This window comes from Biomphalaria glabrata, chromosome 7, assembly GCF_947242115.1.
Source record: "Biomphalaria glabrata chromosome 7, xgBioGlab47.1, whole genome shotgun sequence".
Taxonomy (NCBI): domain Eukaryota; kingdom Metazoa; phylum Mollusca; class Gastropoda; family Planorbidae; genus Biomphalaria; species Biomphalaria glabrata.
Window position 1 is genome coordinate 16,407,155 of NC_074717.1, and position 18,208 is coordinate 16,425,362.

Sequence of the window (18,208 nt, forward strand, 5' to 3'; positions counted from 1 at the left end):
AAAAAATCAGTAAAGCAGGCCTAATTGTAGAGAAAAAATTATTTCTTGTGATTGCATTGAAATCAGTTTTAAAGATGCTGTCCATTGTTGTAACATAAAGTAGTCTTACTTTTGTTATTAGCAAATATATATATTTATCTAAACTAGTTTGAATTTCTTTTCTTTTTTTCTCAGCTGCTCATTAATTTTGAGATTGTACAGCAAATAGAGGAACACATTTTATCTGCTTCCACTTAGACAAACAGCATGGAAATGTGCTATTGTAATGAGTAGAAGATCTTTGTCATTTAGAGTATCATGTGTCATTGACTTATGAAAACAAAATGCAACAGCAAGATGAGGAAAAGAACAGTAGGCTATAAGCTACATTCATTGATGCATCACTCCATTTTTTTTATGAAGCCAGTTACAGTTACAATGAAGGGATGAAATTTCAGATAATATTCTGTTTGTTTTATGAAATGAGAATAGGCCTACATCAGAAATTGAAATGGTCATCTTCAGTATTTAATGTTTCATTTAAAAATGATAATTATATTAATACATATTTGATGTACAAACAAATGAAAACCATTCAAACTTTTTTTTTTTTGTGAAGTATAGATGATTAAACTTGTAAGTGTCTGACATCGACATTAACTTATTATTACAGACTTTTTACAGGAATGTATCTTAAGCTTGACTGAAAGAGAAAGTTGCTATAATTTAAATAATAAAATTTAATAGTCTGAACATGTAACTAAAAATTGAATAATGCATTTATTGACAAGTGAATATTGGTAATGATGTGCTTTCTATTTTAATAAGTCAATAATATTAGTAAGAACAATATTATCTTCACTTTCTTAATATTATAAACACAATATTTCCTGAAAAGATTCTTTTAAATTATAGAAATAATGCTCAAGTCTTCAGAAATGGTAGTTTTCAGAATCATCATATCAAGGACAACATAGTATTCATGAACTTTCAGCTATCAGCATGCTCCTAGTAGGTATTATGGAGCACATTCTCCTTCAACTCAGAGGATCACAGGCACTGGACAAATTCTTGTACTGTTGATGGAATAGAAACAACATACATTAAATTCATAACAAGTAACCAATTGAATATTAGTTTCATATAGTACCAAACTTCCATACGTTCAAGTCCTTTATGGATAAAATCAATTCTGAAATCATCTAACAAAACAGTTCCTTAAAAAGTATATTAGGAGTATAGTAAAGTATATTAGAGGTTTAACATAAAAAAATGCTATGGGAACATATTATGAAACAAAAAAATTACAAAAAAAAAGGATTAGTATAATAATAGCAATATTTAGTAATATTATGAAAATTTAATGAATCATTAAATGCACTTGAAAGTGAAGGGAACAGATTTTTTTTTAAATTCAGGAAATTTTCTGCACAAGCATGCTGAGGTAACCCAAATAAAGAGGGTCATTGAATATTGTACTGAGTGTTTGAAACATAATTTTTTACTGCATACATGAAATTATAAACATATCTTTGCAAATTTAAAGGGAGAATTCGAAGACTGCTTTTATTCTTTTTGCACTAAGATAACAGTATTAAATTTTAAGCTGCCCTACTTACTGGAAGGAGGCCTGGTGGCTTAGTGGTAAAGTGCTTGGCTTCTGAACCGGGGACCGGGGTTTGAATCCTGGTGAAGACTGGAATTTTTAATTTGAGTCTGAGTCCACTCAGCTCAAATGAGTACCTGAGATTAGTTGGGGAAAGTAAAGGCGGTTGGTCATTGTGCTGGCCACATGACACCCTCGTTAACTGTAGGCAACAGAATGGTCAGAAACAGATGATCTTTACATCATCTGCCCTATCGATCACTAGGTCTGAAAGGGAAACCTTACTTTTGTTTTACTTACTGGAAGTTTTGTAGGAAGAGTTTCTGGCATAACAAGTGAGTTTTGTGGCATCCATCCTATTGATAAACTCTTAGGAATAAAATAGCATCATTTCTTCTTGAAATATACATCTGCAGAAAAGAAAAGATTGCTTTTAATGTGAGCAATAATAAAATTCTAATTAAATTTTTAAAATCTCCAAAATATTTATAGTGACTTATTTCAAAGAATTATGTAAAGACTTTCTTTAAGCATTTTCTCAACTCATCTGACATCCTTTTCCACCAAGATAACTGGTTAATCTGTACTTCTAATTGAGAATTGTTGCATAATATATTTAATTCTTATGCAGGAAAGTATAATTTGAAGGAAAACACCTTAGATAACAAAAGAGTGGTATTGGCCTGCATGAGCCAATTATCACTTTAAAAATACCCTGCACAGGCTGGAGGGAATATATGTTTTATTTACAACATATCAACAATATTGTGTAAATATTCACCTAGAAAATTAGCTTTAAATAAAATAGCACATGGATTTTTAAAATTAAAATAGACTTACATAACGTTTAAAAATAAATTATTAATTACTTAAAAACTTACTGTTAAATGTATTTATACAGCTTCTGGCACTGTGTGAAAACTCCTTTGAAAACAATAAGAACATATTGTGGCAGTATCTGGGTAAATACTTGAATCCACACATTGAATGGTAGCAATTAGAGCCCTTTGGGTACCTTTCAACATCCTTTGTGTACTTCTTTGGTAGTTAAGAGAAAAGTTAAGATCTAGATCTACAGTGAATAAATAGCACAATTTGGTACCTACTGGAATGTGTGAGAATAATGAAAAAAGAAAATAGAACCAATTAGAATGTCTAGTTCAATCTAGTACAGTTGTTTATATCTAGGCAAGATATGAGTTGTGATCAAAAGAGCTAGATCCAGTACATGAGTAGGGCCTATGTTAATGGGCAATGACTGTAGACAGTAGTATTGCTCATGAGAAACATTAAATCTGTAGTGTATAAGAATTAAGAATAGATCTAGATACTGATTCTAATTCTAGATCTTATAAGTATAAGAGTCTTTAAAGAGTCTAGGGTTATTATTATAATAATATTATTATATAAAATATAGATATAAACTAGTTCAAGTATAGATCTAGAATCTAGATTAGAGTCGTTAGTAAAGATAAAGTAGATCTTCAAATAGTTTAAAGAACGATCTGTGACACTGTGAGCCAAGCACTTCCCTACTTCCATTCATGATTCACATATGAAGAAGCTAGATCTAAGGCTAAGAGTAAACTGTAAGACGAAGTTTAAGTTTAAGTAACAAGTAAACAAGTCAGGAAGTCAGATTAATGATTAATCATCATGTTGATCATGCCATGATCATCTAGACTTGAGATTTATCCTAGATCTAGTCTAGAGTCGACTAGAGCTAAATTCTATATAATAGGGGGCCTATATAGATTTTATATCTTGATTCTCTGGGTTTATCTGACACACAAACGACAAAGATGATGAATTTAGCAACTCGACGTTCATAATATTTTTAGTCATAATTTTGTTAAGAGTACTATAGGCATAGCCAGATTTTTATAAAAACAAATTATTATTTTACCAACTTAACTATTTACATAAATATTGTTCTATTATATATATATATGTCGTTTGTATATATATATATATAGTAGTGTGTTGTGTGTACGGTCGTATTTGTAGATAAAGTTTATAGCCATAGTTCACTACATCTGGGTGAAAGTCTACATGTTTATGTGTACAATCACTTTCTATTGAAGTAGAGCTTAATGATTCTAAAATTTTATTGGGAGAAGAAATATTCGAAACAATATCATAGCTTTTAAAAGAATTTGATGTTATTTGGGATTCTAGTTAGTTAAAAAAAAACAACTAAAAACTTGAAGGCCGAAATTTTTATGCAGATTTTTCACTTAGTCACATACATACATCATTGATTTTTTTTTATGGTTGATTTTCCATTACTATAGATACAAATGCACATTATCTTGAAATTAAATCAAATTGAATAAAAAAATATTTGTAGATCTGAACAAAAGTTGGTAAAGATGTAAGATTGTAGGCTTATTGACTGACTATATATTGTTATTTTATTTAGACTGCCTCATTCACAGACTTAACTTAGGCCTATATCACCCACTATATACAAAGTTAATAAATGACACTCTCAAAAATGTATTGACTCTTTCAGTAAATCGCTTATCATATTTAAAATATACATTGTAAAAAAAAATAATAATAATTATCAAATGTGACGAAAAAAAAAAGAAAAACAAATACTCCAAACTGGCAGCACCAATTAGCAGACAATCAATGTCGTAAACAAGAATACACGAAATACAGGCTTGGCTAATTAGTCTATATTGGCTAAGAAAACCAGTTACATAGCTTTATAGTCATAGATCTAAGTCACAAATTGATTTGTGCACACTTACCTCTGTAACATCGTATATGACAATTAAGTTTCCATTTATGATCTGCTGTAAAAGTGGTGATAAAAATCTTCTGGTATGGTTTCTTTATATAGTTAAAAAATTCTACCGGAAGTCAATTTACCTTGCAACCAAGGACGCCTCGGTGAATGGAACTTATTCTTAGTTACCTTAGTGTTGGCAGTCCATGTAATATATAGTCTATGATTTAAACTCATAGCATTTTGAGTGCGTAATTTGCTTTGTTTTTAAATATTGAAGAGGTGTTTTCAGCTTCAAACCCGCTGGCTGTTGTTTTTTTTTAACTCAAAACCCCTTTGGCTACACTCATAGATTTTATAGTGTGTAATTTGCTTTTTTTTTTTTAAATATATAATAGGTACTTTTTAGCTTAAAACCCCAACTGGAGGGGGGGGGGAATTAATCTCAAAACCCCTTTGGCTACGCTCATAGAATTTTGAGTGTGTAATTTGCTTTTTTTTTTTTATATTGAAGAGGGGGTTTATCGTAAATTTTGGAGGGGTTTTAAAATCAAAATCTTCCTTAACTGTGCCATGCTGTTGGAATTTGGGGATTGTTGTTTGCATTTTTCAATTTGTTTTATAGAAGAGGGGGATTTAACTGCAAAACCTCTGGTAGGGGGTTTAAAACTCAAAACCCCCTAATTTAAACTCAAAGCCCCTGGTAGGGGGTTTTAAACTCAAAACCCCCTGGTAGAGGGTTTTTAACTCAAAATCCCCTCGGCTGTGCTGTGGTAAGTGATGATTTAGTATTAAAATCTCACCTAAAATAAACAAAATGACAGCAAAAATCATTCACTTAATTCCGTTTCCGTCCCCCCCCCCCTGGGGGGTTTTTGAACCCCCCCCCCCTGGCTACGCCCATGGTTCGTATATATGCCATTTCGCTGATGGGCCTTTCCTATCTATGAAATTTAGATAGTTGATCTAGGTATGTATTTACTGGGTCCCCCCCCCAAAAAAAAAAAAAAACAAAAAAAAAACGATTATAATTTTTTTTTAAACTGTCGGAAGTTGTTGGTCACAAGTTTTGAACGTTTATCGAAATTCACAAATTAGGTCGTGACGATCAAAACAAATACAAGAATAGATAGAATAATATAGTAGATCTAGATCTAGATCTATCTAGATTCTAGATTTCTAATCTAGATGTTACACATTCTAGAATTATAGTGTGTTACAGTTACTAGATCTAGATTTAAATACTCTAGTCTAGGTCTAGATATTTCTAGCATGGTGACTAAAAGAGCTCTCCATTTTGTGTTCAAAGTTGGAAACCGTTCCGATACAGTACATTTTTTCCGTAGTATTCTTGGCATGAAGGTAAATAATTTAAAACTAGATTCTAGAGTAGGCATGTCAAACTCATTAAGGTGTATCACTGTATGGGCCACATAAAACTTTCTATGACCTGAGTGTCCTGAGGCCTGAGGGGCTGCGGCCTAAAATCAGTTGCAAAATAGCCATTGGTTTTATGATTTTATGTTACTTAAAGTTAAAGGGAAACTCCGATGGTTTTTCAAATTTGAATTATTATCATATTTAAATTCTGCATAAAAAGTTGTAATGGTAAACATTTTATCATGTAGTATTTAAATGCTTAGAAACATTTATATTTAATAAATTAGTCAGTAAATTCTTGACATCTAAAAAAAAAAAACGGGATTCTTTTAGATTTTGTTTTAAACTATTTCATACGTCACTTCCCTCAACAATACTGAAAGAGAAACTAGATTTAACCAATCGTATCATTTCATTCTTACAGTAGCTGTTAGGCTTGGTGACGGCCTAGTCCAGATCTATGATACAGTTATATATATATACATGTATAGATAGATCCAAAAGCATTCGGATAACCAACTCGAGAAAAAAAAAGTTTAACATTTTCATCTAAGTATTCTAAGCCTCTCCCTGTCCCAAAAAGTAAATAGATCGTGTGTCTATATGATTCGAACAAGCTGGTTAGTGTAACGCTAGGCAAGACTATGTGTAGTCGGTCATGACAAGACAACCAAGCGATAGTGTTTGTTGTGTGTTGAGTGGTCTAGCGAGAAAATACAGACTGCCGTGGTTAGTCAAGCATGTAAATCTACTTTTAATAGGCATTTTTTTTCTTTGCTTACAAGATCCTAGATCTAACCGCATAGATGAAGATATTTTTCTTTTACGAGAATGTAAACTTTGCGGTAAAACTTTACATCGAAGGACCTTAGTTTTTCAGGTCAATTATTTGGCAGCTGTCTATCCGCACGTATGATGACGTACTGACGTGACCTCACCTGCTCGCGCGCAGAGCGCGCCCGATCACTGCCCTCTCTCTCTCCTCTTTTAGTACGTTAAATCGTAGATCTATGTAATATAGATTTAGATTTTTTTGTACAAATTATTCTTGGAATAACTATTAATGTTTAGATGGTATTTTATGTTTTTAATTGGGGAATTTTAATTAATATATTATTAATTAATTATAGACCTACGTATCTTTGCTAAAAAAATAATATTATAAATTTAATCGTGTGTTAACTGTTTTGTTTATTTTAAATACGTATTTAAATACATTTTTTTCTGCCCTCGTTTTTTTTTAGAGTATGTAATCTTATTTTTCTACTTTAAAAATAATTATAATTATTAAATATGCAAGCAAAAAATGTGTATTTTGTATATTTTTAGGTTTGCGGAAATATAGGCACAGGGTTGACGCACTGCCGTAAATCCATAACTGGATTTTTATATTACGAGTACGCTAGAAATGGACATTTTGTTCACCATGACGAGGTTGCCGACTGTCTCCTTCTGTCTTGAAAGACAAAGGATGTAAATAATGTACTCACATGAAAAACTAGTTTGTGTTTCTTTTTGAGTCCACGAACAATCGGATCTTACTAAGTAAGCCGATTCCGAAGTGGCAAAGTTAGCCACTGTTCGTGTATCTGAATGCTCCTGTTTCAGGGCTATCTAACAGGGCTGCTTTCTTGTGCATCCCCTTCTTTATGGCAACTTCATTTCTTTCCCTATCAGCGAGGTTCGTACCAGCACGCTCAGTTTGTTCTGTTGTCCATCCTGCGCGATGTTCTCAAACTATTTGTTTATACCTGTAGTCGTCAAAGTTCACTTGCAGACATCTCTGTTGTTAAATCTTGTACGTTTCTTGGATGACAGTGAAGAGGAAGATAATATTTACAACAGACTGACTACCATCATACTCGACAGACTTAAAAAGAGAAAGATAGGGACAGCCCAGGAATATATGGCGCCGCAATTTGGAAGCAGATGGGCAAGAAGTGGGGACAGTTGGAGAGACACGCCCAGAACCGAGACGCCTTGAAGAAGCTGGCTGGTGGCCTATGTCCCATAAGGGACCACAGGCAGAGATGAGATGATGATGGTCAACCATGTACATCTAATAATAGGCTTGCAATTCTTTGCACTATAAAAGGTTTGAATATTAGAAAGTTCTTCAACTTCGTACGTGTCAAAACCTTGATTTGGAATAAATAAATAAAAAATACGAGCAAGAGCATTATGAATCAACTAAATTTGCTGGGTATATTGGTGGTGAAACGCAGATATCTCAGGCCCTGCTCAGTCACGGTGAAAGACGGGGCATTTGAATACTTTTGTCCATGCATATGGAATAAGAAAAGTGCCTTTATCGGCTTCATCAGTCTGTAGATGAGAGGCTCAGAGAAGAACAAGCAGGCTTCCAAAGAGGCAGAACATGTGCAGAGCAGATCTTCGTTCTATGAAATATCATAGAACAAAGTATTGAGAACCAATAATGGCTAACGATCAGTTTCGTAGACTTTAAGAAAGCGTTTGATAGTGTCCACCGAGAATCAGTATGGAAAATAGCTAGAGAATACGGCATCCCAGAAAAAATCGTTCAGATCCTACGACACATATACAGTCAGTCTAGTTGCTGTATTTAAACAGAAGAATGCACAACAGTTTTTTAGTATCGAGACAGGTGTGGGGGGGGGGGGGGCCTGAGCCGTAAGGGTAAACTACAGACAGAGTGCGTCAAAAAAATGTATACACACTTTGAACTGTCATAGACAATTTATTTCCCGTTCTACAATGCTAAATTTCAGCACATGGAAAGCTTAATGTCTAATTAGAAAAATAAATGTGAAGGTGGTTCTGTACCACACACAGTACCGGAGTGGCAAGGAAGTAACTGCAACATGGCGGACGTGCGTTTGAGTTTTGTAGTCTTCTATTTCTATTTCTATGTAGTTTTCTATTTTCTTTAATAGCAATTGCGGATCTCCCTCTTCACTATCAGTAATATTTAGAGTTTTGTAAACCACACAGCCTTGCTGACCTATCCACATTCCCAGCCATCCGGCTTTTTGTTTACTATCGGCACCAGCTAACGGTCCTTTGAAACAAAAGCTCACCTGCTGTTGAAATCTTATAAACTCTTGATAGGAATCTTTAGCATTCCAATTCAAGATTGGTTGCTCAAAATAAAAAGAAGCCATTATTAGATTAATAAAAACCTTTGTCTGGACAGCTTTTCAAGTTTTATTCTGACACCATGTAGAATATTTGTGTTACACAAATAACAAACTAGTGTTTAAGAGGGAAGACATATTAGGAACTCCGTTTATTACGTAAACACAAGCGGTGTTGCACTGACCCGCTAGTGTGCAAATGTACATATAATACTATTATGTTACACAGGCCATATAAGACAGATGGACATGTTGCGTAACTCCCTCGCCACATGCTAGACTGTCAACATCCACCCATCCCTTCCTATCACCCCCCCCCCTGCTGTTTTTTCATGTAACCCTCACTTAAATGGTCAAATCACACACATTTGGATAACCCACGACAGATTTGCATGATTGGTTTGTTTGTCTTAAGTCACATGTCCACGTTTTAGTTAGGGCAGTTTATTATCAAGCTATCCAACAGTGAACATCGCATCGTCGCTTTCCCTTTTTTATTTCTGATTGATTCGGATACAAAACCCAGTGTGAGTTTCAATCTTTTTAATTCTTTAGTTGTCTCATATAGTTTCATGTCATGACATAATTTAATAGATTCCGTTAGCTTATCTTCTTCTCACTTTCCCAACTGATTATTTTTTTCATAGTTTCCTATTCACTTAATGCTTACTTTATTACATTAGAAGTTAAAACTTACGTCACTTGACTTTGTCTCTATAAATATTTCTTTGATCATAAATTGGTACCTAGCTGTAATTCACTTAAACATCAGTGTAGAAAATGGGGAGACATATGTTATCATTATCTATTAATACAGTTGATATCAATTCACTTCACTGGTTTTATGAAAAAGCCTTAGAGTTGCTTCTAGTCTCACTCTAGTGTAGCTGAAATAAGTATTTAATTTAATTATGACATTTGCGAAGTCTATGTGTGATGTAGCTCGAAACTATGTCTATCCCAAATTAATACCGAGCGCTCATTTATTATCGGTTCCTGAAGACAAAAGTGGACATCATGGTCACACGTTAGAACTGAATCACAAATATTCTTATATTTGAACATCTTCTAGTTTAGGCTTAGCTTTCATCTCTTTTTTTTATATCTATATTCGTTTATACGGTTTAAATGCAACTGCAACTTATTTCATTTACATCAGCACTGAGCCTTTGTATTGTATAGCACATGTCTCCTCTACCGGCTTTAATAAATATAAAAAAAAAACCAGTTACATTTTAGTTAAAATGCCGGTAACTCCTCCGTTGTCTGGTTCCAAGTCCAGAATGTGAAAGGAGGAGGGGCGAGCATATGTTAGGCTACACACTACTCTTCATAAACATCTAGCGGTATACCCATCTAGCTACTGTTATTGAAAATGCGTGGATTTCAGATAAATATCTGTACTTATAAGGAAACCCATTAAGTTTAATTTAATTTGAAAATAAAATAAAGAATATGTTGCACATATACGAAACCCAGTATGATTGGTTTACTTCATAGACTATGGTTTACTTTAATTTTAAAGTAAAATTACATTAAATCAATAAATTAAAAAATAATAATTTAGGTCTGTAAAACATTACAAATGAAAAAAAAATAGTGTCAGCAAAAATATATAAATATAGGCCTATAACCCGTACATATATATGATAACGGTACCATACATTTGTGACACAAACAAACAAACAAAAAACAAATTAAAAAAATAAAGATTAATTCATTCTCATTATTTATTTTTTATAGCCTTTTTAATATTTTTTTTATTACATAATATAGATCCAGAGTTTTCATATCATTAGCGAATGACTAGATCTATCACGAACTATTAGGCCTACATGATACTACCGACACCGTCTAGCCGGTAGTGACCTTGTGACCTGATTACCGTAGCGATAGACAGCGCGGTGCTGCCACTTGCGTAACATTCTTCAAAAGGGTCCTTCGATGTAAAGTTTTACCAACTTTGCTGTATGGTCTCCCGTTATACAGAAGTCAATAGATAAAATTAAACGTATTTGTGACGTCACATAGAAACCCGGTGAAAGTCTGACTGTTTTGGATGCGCGGGAATATTACGCCGGAAAAACATCATTTACTAAGTTATTATTGCAAATAAAAAAAAAAAGAATAATATATTCATTATCTTTAAATCAAAACACATATATCAAAAATTGTCAAAACCATCAGAGTTTCCCTTTAATTAGAAACAATACAATAATCATACTACAATAGACTGAATAGACTATTCTTACAATAATTAATAGCATGCCTTTCCCTTAATTAGCTAAATTTGTAGTACAATTTGGTAATTAATAATTACTATGATTACGTATAGTATTATTTTGTTTGTCCTGATGCTTGACATCTTTTATGGGATACAAGTTTATTATTAATGTCAGGTTGAAGCTTGTTTGCCACTGACACTTTCATCACTTTAATTTGAAATACTTTTGATCTAGACTAGACTAGAGTACTAGAGCGTCTAGACTACAATGGCTGCTTGCCAGCTTGAAAAATTGAGCATGCGCGCAGGTGAGGTCATGTCAGTACATCATATGTGCGGATAGACAGCTGCCAAATAGTTGACCTAAAAACTAGGGGCCTTCGATGGGAAGTTTTACCGAAAAATTCAGTTCTGTTCTAAAAATATCAGTCAGTTGAGTCAGAGTATCATGATGCCTGGCCGCTATGAGATCTAGATCTAGAAGTCTAGATCTAATTTTTACTCTGTTGATACAATGGCCCCTAGATTTTTGTAATTTGAACCCTGCCTGCCGACTTCCATGAGTTCAAATGGTATTAGATTTAGACATCTAGATCTATTATTTATTCTATTTCTATAAGATCTAGATTTTAGATCTAGTAGACCTACCAGCCATTTATACTCTATAGGTTTTAATATATAGATCTAGATCTAGATTATCATAGTGATTATAGATGTATGCCTACTTTACATGACTAGTGAGTACCCTAAGGCCTAACCCTAAATCTGATAGAATATAGATCTAATAATAATACATTGTTTCTAGAGTCACTAGAGATGTAGATCCAAGTTATAATTAGAGTTAAGTAGATGTAGATTGTATATATAGGTAGATCTAGAATAATCTAGATTTATAGTGACATATATAAAAGTTTTTCCTATATCTAATAACTAATCATTACTAATGCTTTAAAAGCCCTGTGTGGTAGAGATCCACTTCTTGTAAACAACTTGTATCAGCATGAAAAAGAGTCACATAAGGATTTAGGAAGCCTCAATATGCAGTTTTTAGTGATGGGTAAAAGTTAATTTGAAACTTTTAGTTTAACTAAAAAAAAAAATTAAGGCCATTGTTTAACTAGAAAAAAAGTTTAGTTAAAATTGTAGTTTAATTAATTTGTTTTAGTTACTAACTAAAAAGTTTAATTAAAATTTGTACACACATCCATGTTTTCTGGTTATGTGATATCAATAACTTTGATTTTCAAACAAATTATGCAGTTAACAACTATTTAGTCATTTGAAGAGGGTAAAGATGCTGGTAGAAGTTATGGGAGTAAATATTTGCAACTGAAAGTAGCAAACATTTTTTGCCAAAAGCTTCTATCTATGCAATATTATGAATGGGGTTGTTGGGTTGTTCCGAATTTGTGAGCCATGTGGAGGTGTTTAATTTCTGTTTATAGTGGGAATACCAATATTGTGCTGTGAATAAGTTGGGTTGTTTGCAATTTTGCGGCTTTGTGTATGTGTTAAAGTTAATTTCTATTAAGTATTGTTAAAGAGCTAATTGTTGCAGCTATCTTTTTTTTTTTGTTTTGTTTAATTTAACTTTTATTTTTTGCTACGTTATATTAATGTTTTCTAACTTAACCTATCTCATCCCTCTTTTTGGTTAAATTTCATTTGAACCATTAAAAGACGGGGGGAGGGAAGGAGCAAAAAAAAAATGGGAGTGCCATCAAAGGCCCATGCCGACCAGCAAAATGATTAGGCCAAACACAACCTCAAAGACGTCAAAGCAGTCCAGGCCACTCGTGCATAGCAGAAAGTACAGTCTAACGTTTTGCAAATGATAATACGTACAGTGTATTTTTTTTTTATATTCTTGTTGAATTTCAAACAAAATTAATTGTAATAAGAATTTAAAAAAAACAACAAGAAAACATGTTCGGGCCTTTGTGTCTTGCTGATGTCACTTTTTTTAAAAAGTTGTCTGCATTGAAATTTTTTTTTCTTTGGTCACGACCAGACCGGCCCATTTGGTACCGGCCCACCGGGCCATTGCCTCTTTGACCATATAGCCAGCCCGCCCCTGCTGGCGTGGCTAGTCAAGCATGTTCGTAGATATATCTTTACACTAAAATAGTTACACACCCTTTCTGCCCAGAAAGTAAATAGACGGTGTGTCTGACTGATTTTTACAAACTGACCAGATAGACGTACACGTGTAGCCCTATATAGTGTAGGCCTACTGAGTGTGCAGTCCATAATGACAAAGCTCCCTGTTTTTTTCCCTTGTTCATTTAACATTTATGCAAAGTTATACAGGTCAAATGTTTCTTAAAACTCCAACGATATCATTTCTATTTCTTTGGTTACTAGATCTAAATTTGAAATTCTAAATCTATGTTATTTTGTGAGATTTTAAAACTTTACCAGTATAAGTAAGATTTTTCATTATATAATAAGTTTATATAATTTTGTAAAAAAGAGTACCATTCTTTTCTTAAGGTTTTAATTCAAGGCAAAAATACAAGCACACATATTTATTTAGACATCTTTTTTTAATATTTATTTTATTGTACATTAACGTTTATGTAAGAAACATATTCCTTAATACTGATTTTATTATGGATAAATATTTCTACAATGTTAAAGAATAAGATCGAACTGTAGGCATACAGTCCGATGATTATATCTATATATAGGTCTAGTTTTAGATGATTATATCTATATATAGGTCTAGTTCAAACCCCCCCCCCCCCCCCCCCAAAAAAAAAAAATTATGAAAAGTTTAATTAATTTTCTTGAGTTTAGTTTAACTATATTTTGAAATTCATGATAAACTTTTAGTTTAACTACTTTATTTTAGTTGAAAATAGTTTTAAATTAACTTTTAAAAGTTAGTTTAGTTCCCATCACTAGCAGTTTTATTGCTTATTAACATTCTCTTCCTCTAAGCATTATTCCTCATCTGGTTGTTCTTGCTTGTCTTGCAAGAGATTCAGCAACTTTCTCTCAATTGCTTTTCAAAGCATTTTTGCTGGACTTCATGCGCAAAGATTAATTTATAAACAGTTTCTCCTGTACAAAATTTAATAATCAGTAAAACAAACAGAAGTGTAGCTCAATACTTTTGAAGTATTTCCAAAACTCAAGCATTTTTTCAAACACACTTATTCTTTATAGTTGTTTGAGAGAGAAGTAGAAGCTGTTATAATACCAGAAAAGCAGTTATCAATTGTAGAATTCTCAGACTGCTTGGACCCAGACATAAAGCATCTGCAAAAAGCTTTCTCCTCTCATCTATATGTACAAACAATATTGCCTTGCATGCATTTTGTGTGCATGTGTGCAATAAAGCTTATACAGTGTAATTATTATGTAATACAACATTAATTAAAGAAAATATAATATAAAATGATTCTACATCATTTAAAAAAATTCAGCAACTTCTTTTTTTAAGTCGCCGCAACAGGCCAGTTCAAAAATGGGGGTGTGCAAAATTTCTTTAAAAAATTTTTCAAAGTCTGTTCCCATCACCAGAAGACAAAATATTTTTAAATTATATTTTTTTAATTGTTATTTTCACAATAATGTAATGCAAACTACAGATATAAATTATGTATATGTTACAATTTGTATCAGCTATTTGTGGTTTACCGTAAATGTGCTATATTTAAAAAAATAAATAGATTTACATAAATATGCACAAATAGTACCCATTTTAAAAGCTTGATTTTATGACACATACATATCCTTTAATGCTATTGACATAGCGCAGCGAATCATTAACCGAAATCAGAATACATCCAAGTTTTGTTTTTTTTTCAAATGCCCCATTCTAATATCTATTAAGTTCTGAATTATGTGTTATAAACCAATACCTAGCCTAGTACATGTGCTTGATGTGAAGAAATATTAATAAAATGAAATGTAATTATGGTATTTTAAAATTAAAATGTCTTTGGCAGGTATAAGGGGGAGGGAACAGTCAAGACACTGTATCAAGAGATCATCAATAATTGATCTACCATTAAAATGTGTTGTCAGCCTCAAATACATAGAGTCATTTGTGCTTCTCGATCCAGACGTGTGGCGCTGGGTCTATAAAATTAATTATTTTTTATGCCATAAAGCTCATAATGCGCTACAAAGATACTATTTTGAAACAGATAATAATGTCAAAACAAATGAATAAAATAATAACAATAACACACAAACACCCTCTTATTCTACCTACACCCCCCTCTCCAGCGCTTTCTTCTTACAATTTCCAACATTTACACATTTTCAGTGCAAAGTAACAATTTAAATTTCAAGACTCAATCCAAGCACAGCCATCAGGAATAACACACAACAATAAAGGGTCAGTGATAGCGCAACACACAGGTGTAAACCAAACCATCAACACAGCCCCAAAACATTTTTCAAGTTGTAGTAAGAACAATGTTGAGGGGAAAGGGGAAGGAGCCATCAATCGAGTACCAACGGTCAAGCCACTAATGGGGTAGTTACGGATCTCTTCTCAGTCACGTGGGTGTGTTGTTTACATTAATAACCTCATTGATTTCATTGTAATTTAAACATGAAAATAGTCTAGATCTATACATCTTTAAGTAATAAAAAGTATATTACAATAATTCACTAATTTTTATGATTATTTAGTAGGTCTACTAGATCTAGGCTAGCACTAAATCTAGATCTACATCTTATCATAGCAAGATATTACCATGCGACTTTTTATAAAGTAGGTCCGAGATTCGGAACTACCTCATTAGGTCAGAAACACTAAGCGTGATAGATACGTGCTTGCGTGTGTGTGTGAAATTCTAAACGTGCTCCAAAATATGTTTTTTTGGTCAACCAGGTGGCTTTGGGGAGGGTGGATCTATATACATCTATAGGTAACACAGTTCACAAGCTACCATAGCTTTTCAGCTTACTGTTACTGGGCTTAGCACCTTACACGTATGTGTATCGTCAGCTTTTAAGCAGAGCTGGGCGATATGGAGCGACACCTTCGATATGGAGCATGTGAAAATGACTAAAAATCTGTCTGTCTTGACATGGCGTTAAAAGAAAATGATATAAATAACAAAATTTAAAGAAACACTTTTGAAACACCATACTTTTCACAAAATTTTAAGATTATAACACTTTTAAAACACCATACTTTTCATGTGTTTGAGAGTTTCTTAAGACGTTCGATTCTTGAAGGTAGCGGTAAAACAGTGTTGGAAACTTTAAGCTTTTGAAAGCATCGACCTGGCCCACTTTAACATCAAATATAATTTTAACGATGAGTAGTAATACAAAAATAAAACATATCTACTTTTTAAGACAAATGGATGAGGAGTTCATAGATGCAATCAGTATTTTCCCTAGGTCTAATCCTTATGGAGATACACAAATTCAAACATAAAAAATGTCTGTGAATGAGCTTAACTTGTTCGCGAAGCAGGACGTTTTGGCGTCGCCATAACGCCGCCGTTTTGGCGACGCCGTTTTGGCCCCGCCGTTTTGGCACGAAGGTCGTTTTGGCGCGAGCCGTTTTGGCGACGGGACGTTTTGGCGCGAAATACATTATGTACGTTTATTGTATTAATTCTTTTAAAAGAATTACTCATATCTATGTTTTGCATGAGTGTTTGTGTTAAGACATATTTTTCACGAACTAAATGTAAATGTGTGTTTGTTTTTCACATCATTTTCTTTAATAAACATTTTGGCTTGTGTATGTGTGTTTATTAAGAGGCACACTTTTATTTTCAAAAAAGTTTTTTAAGATATTACTTTAAAAATTAAAAACAAAATGAAACGATGAAAGACTAAAAATTGATGCAATTATTTGTTTACGTTAACACTGGTTTATTTAATAACTGTATGGTATCTCCAGCTATACATACCAAACACTTGCTAATATAAGTAAAAATATAATACATGTACCATGTTTCTCAAAATACTTTAAGTATACATAGACACCAGGGTTATTTGCCTAAGTCGCTGGAATTCAAGGGTTCATTAAAAAAAAGCTACGTGCTTATTAAATTATCATCAAATGATATCTCGCGCCAAAACGTCCCGTCGCCAAAACGGCGGCGCCAAAACGTCACGTACCGACTTGTTCGATAGATGTAAGCTACTCTAGATCTAGAGTAATTTCCCTCTTCCGAACACCCCCTATTTTTTTACATTAACGAACACCCCACAATCTTTGTTAAAATGCGCCTCTATTTTGATAGCTATGACGAAACTAGTCTTTTGTTTTTATTTATACTCCATTTCTTTTATAGTTCAGACCCATTTAGTTTCGTTTACTCTGAAAAATAATTGTTTTACACAGGTTCAAAGAGCACTGTTAGGACGATGCCATTTTTTTTCTTCTAGGACAGAAGAAGGGTAGATCCATCCATCCCAGTGGCGCTACAGCCCATGGAGGGCTCTGGCCTGCTTTAACACATCCTTCCATTCAGATCTCTCCACGCCCTAACCCCAAGCTGCTTCAGATCTGCTTCCACGTCATCTATCCATCGCATTCGGGGTGTGCCTTTGGGTCGCCTGCCTTTTGGTTTTTGCCTGTATACGATTTTCGCCCCTCTGTTGTCTGACATTCTTTCAAAGTGACCTGCCCAACGTAGTCTGTTCTTTTTTATTTCGTTCACTATTGGTGGGTCTTCATATAATTGATATAACTCATGGTTAGTGCTTGTCCTCCACCCTGTTTCATCCTGTATGGCACCATAGATTTTCCTAAGAATGAAGGGTAGATCCAGGGTTAAGGAAATGTTTTTAGAAAATTTAAGTATCAGCTAAACACAAGCTATCTAAAATGCTTCTAAATAGGCCTAAAAACACACACGTCATAGTCAAAGGGATGTAAATTAATGCGGGAAATTGGACATTTCTTTGATTTATTTTGTACTAGACATATATAACCCGCGGCCCGCGCATTTTTTTGTTTGCGTATAACTGTCAATGAGTCACTGAGAGTGGTTTGTAAACAACTAAACGAAATAATAATGTTATAAGTAAAGCGAATGTGTAGAAATGTAAAAATATTATGAGTGAATGGTGCTATCAAAAATAGCTAATCGACTTAAATCCATTTTTTTCAAATAATTAAGTTATACTTTTGATGATTTATGTTATTTATTGATTAGTGTTGTAGATTTGCTATGGAT

At 33.3% G+C, this 18,208-nt stretch overlaps 1 protein-coding gene and 1 long non-coding RNA gene across 3 annotated transcripts in view; one reads left to right on the top strand and one right to left on the bottom strand.

The window, feature by feature from the left end:
* Window positions 1-485: 485 nt before the first annotated feature.
* Window positions 486-2,876, bottom strand: LOC129927445 (uncharacterized). Of its 2 annotated transcripts, none has more exons than XR_008779053.1 (3): window positions 2,426-2,876; window positions 1,886-1,995; window positions 486-1,055 (listed from the first exon to the last, which is right to left on the bottom strand). It is a non-coding gene; the product is annotated as an uncharacterized LOC129927445 (long non-coding RNA). The 2 variants fall into 2 exon arrangements; XR_008779052.1 differs by having other exon boundaries at window positions 2,467-2,873.
* Window positions 2,877-5,372: 2,496 nt separating this feature from the next.
* LOC106078737 (glyoxalase domain-containing protein 4-like) overlaps window positions 5,373-18,208 on the top strand; it is a 72,652-nt gene continuing 59,816 nt past the window's right edge. Inside the window, exon 1 of the mRNA XM_056036743.1 lies at window positions 5,373-5,684. Coding sequence (XP_055892718.1) covers window positions 5,595-5,684 — 90 coding nt within the window. The 5' untranslated portion in view covers window positions 5,373-5,594. The remainder of the gene's footprint in view (window positions 5,685-18,208) is intronic.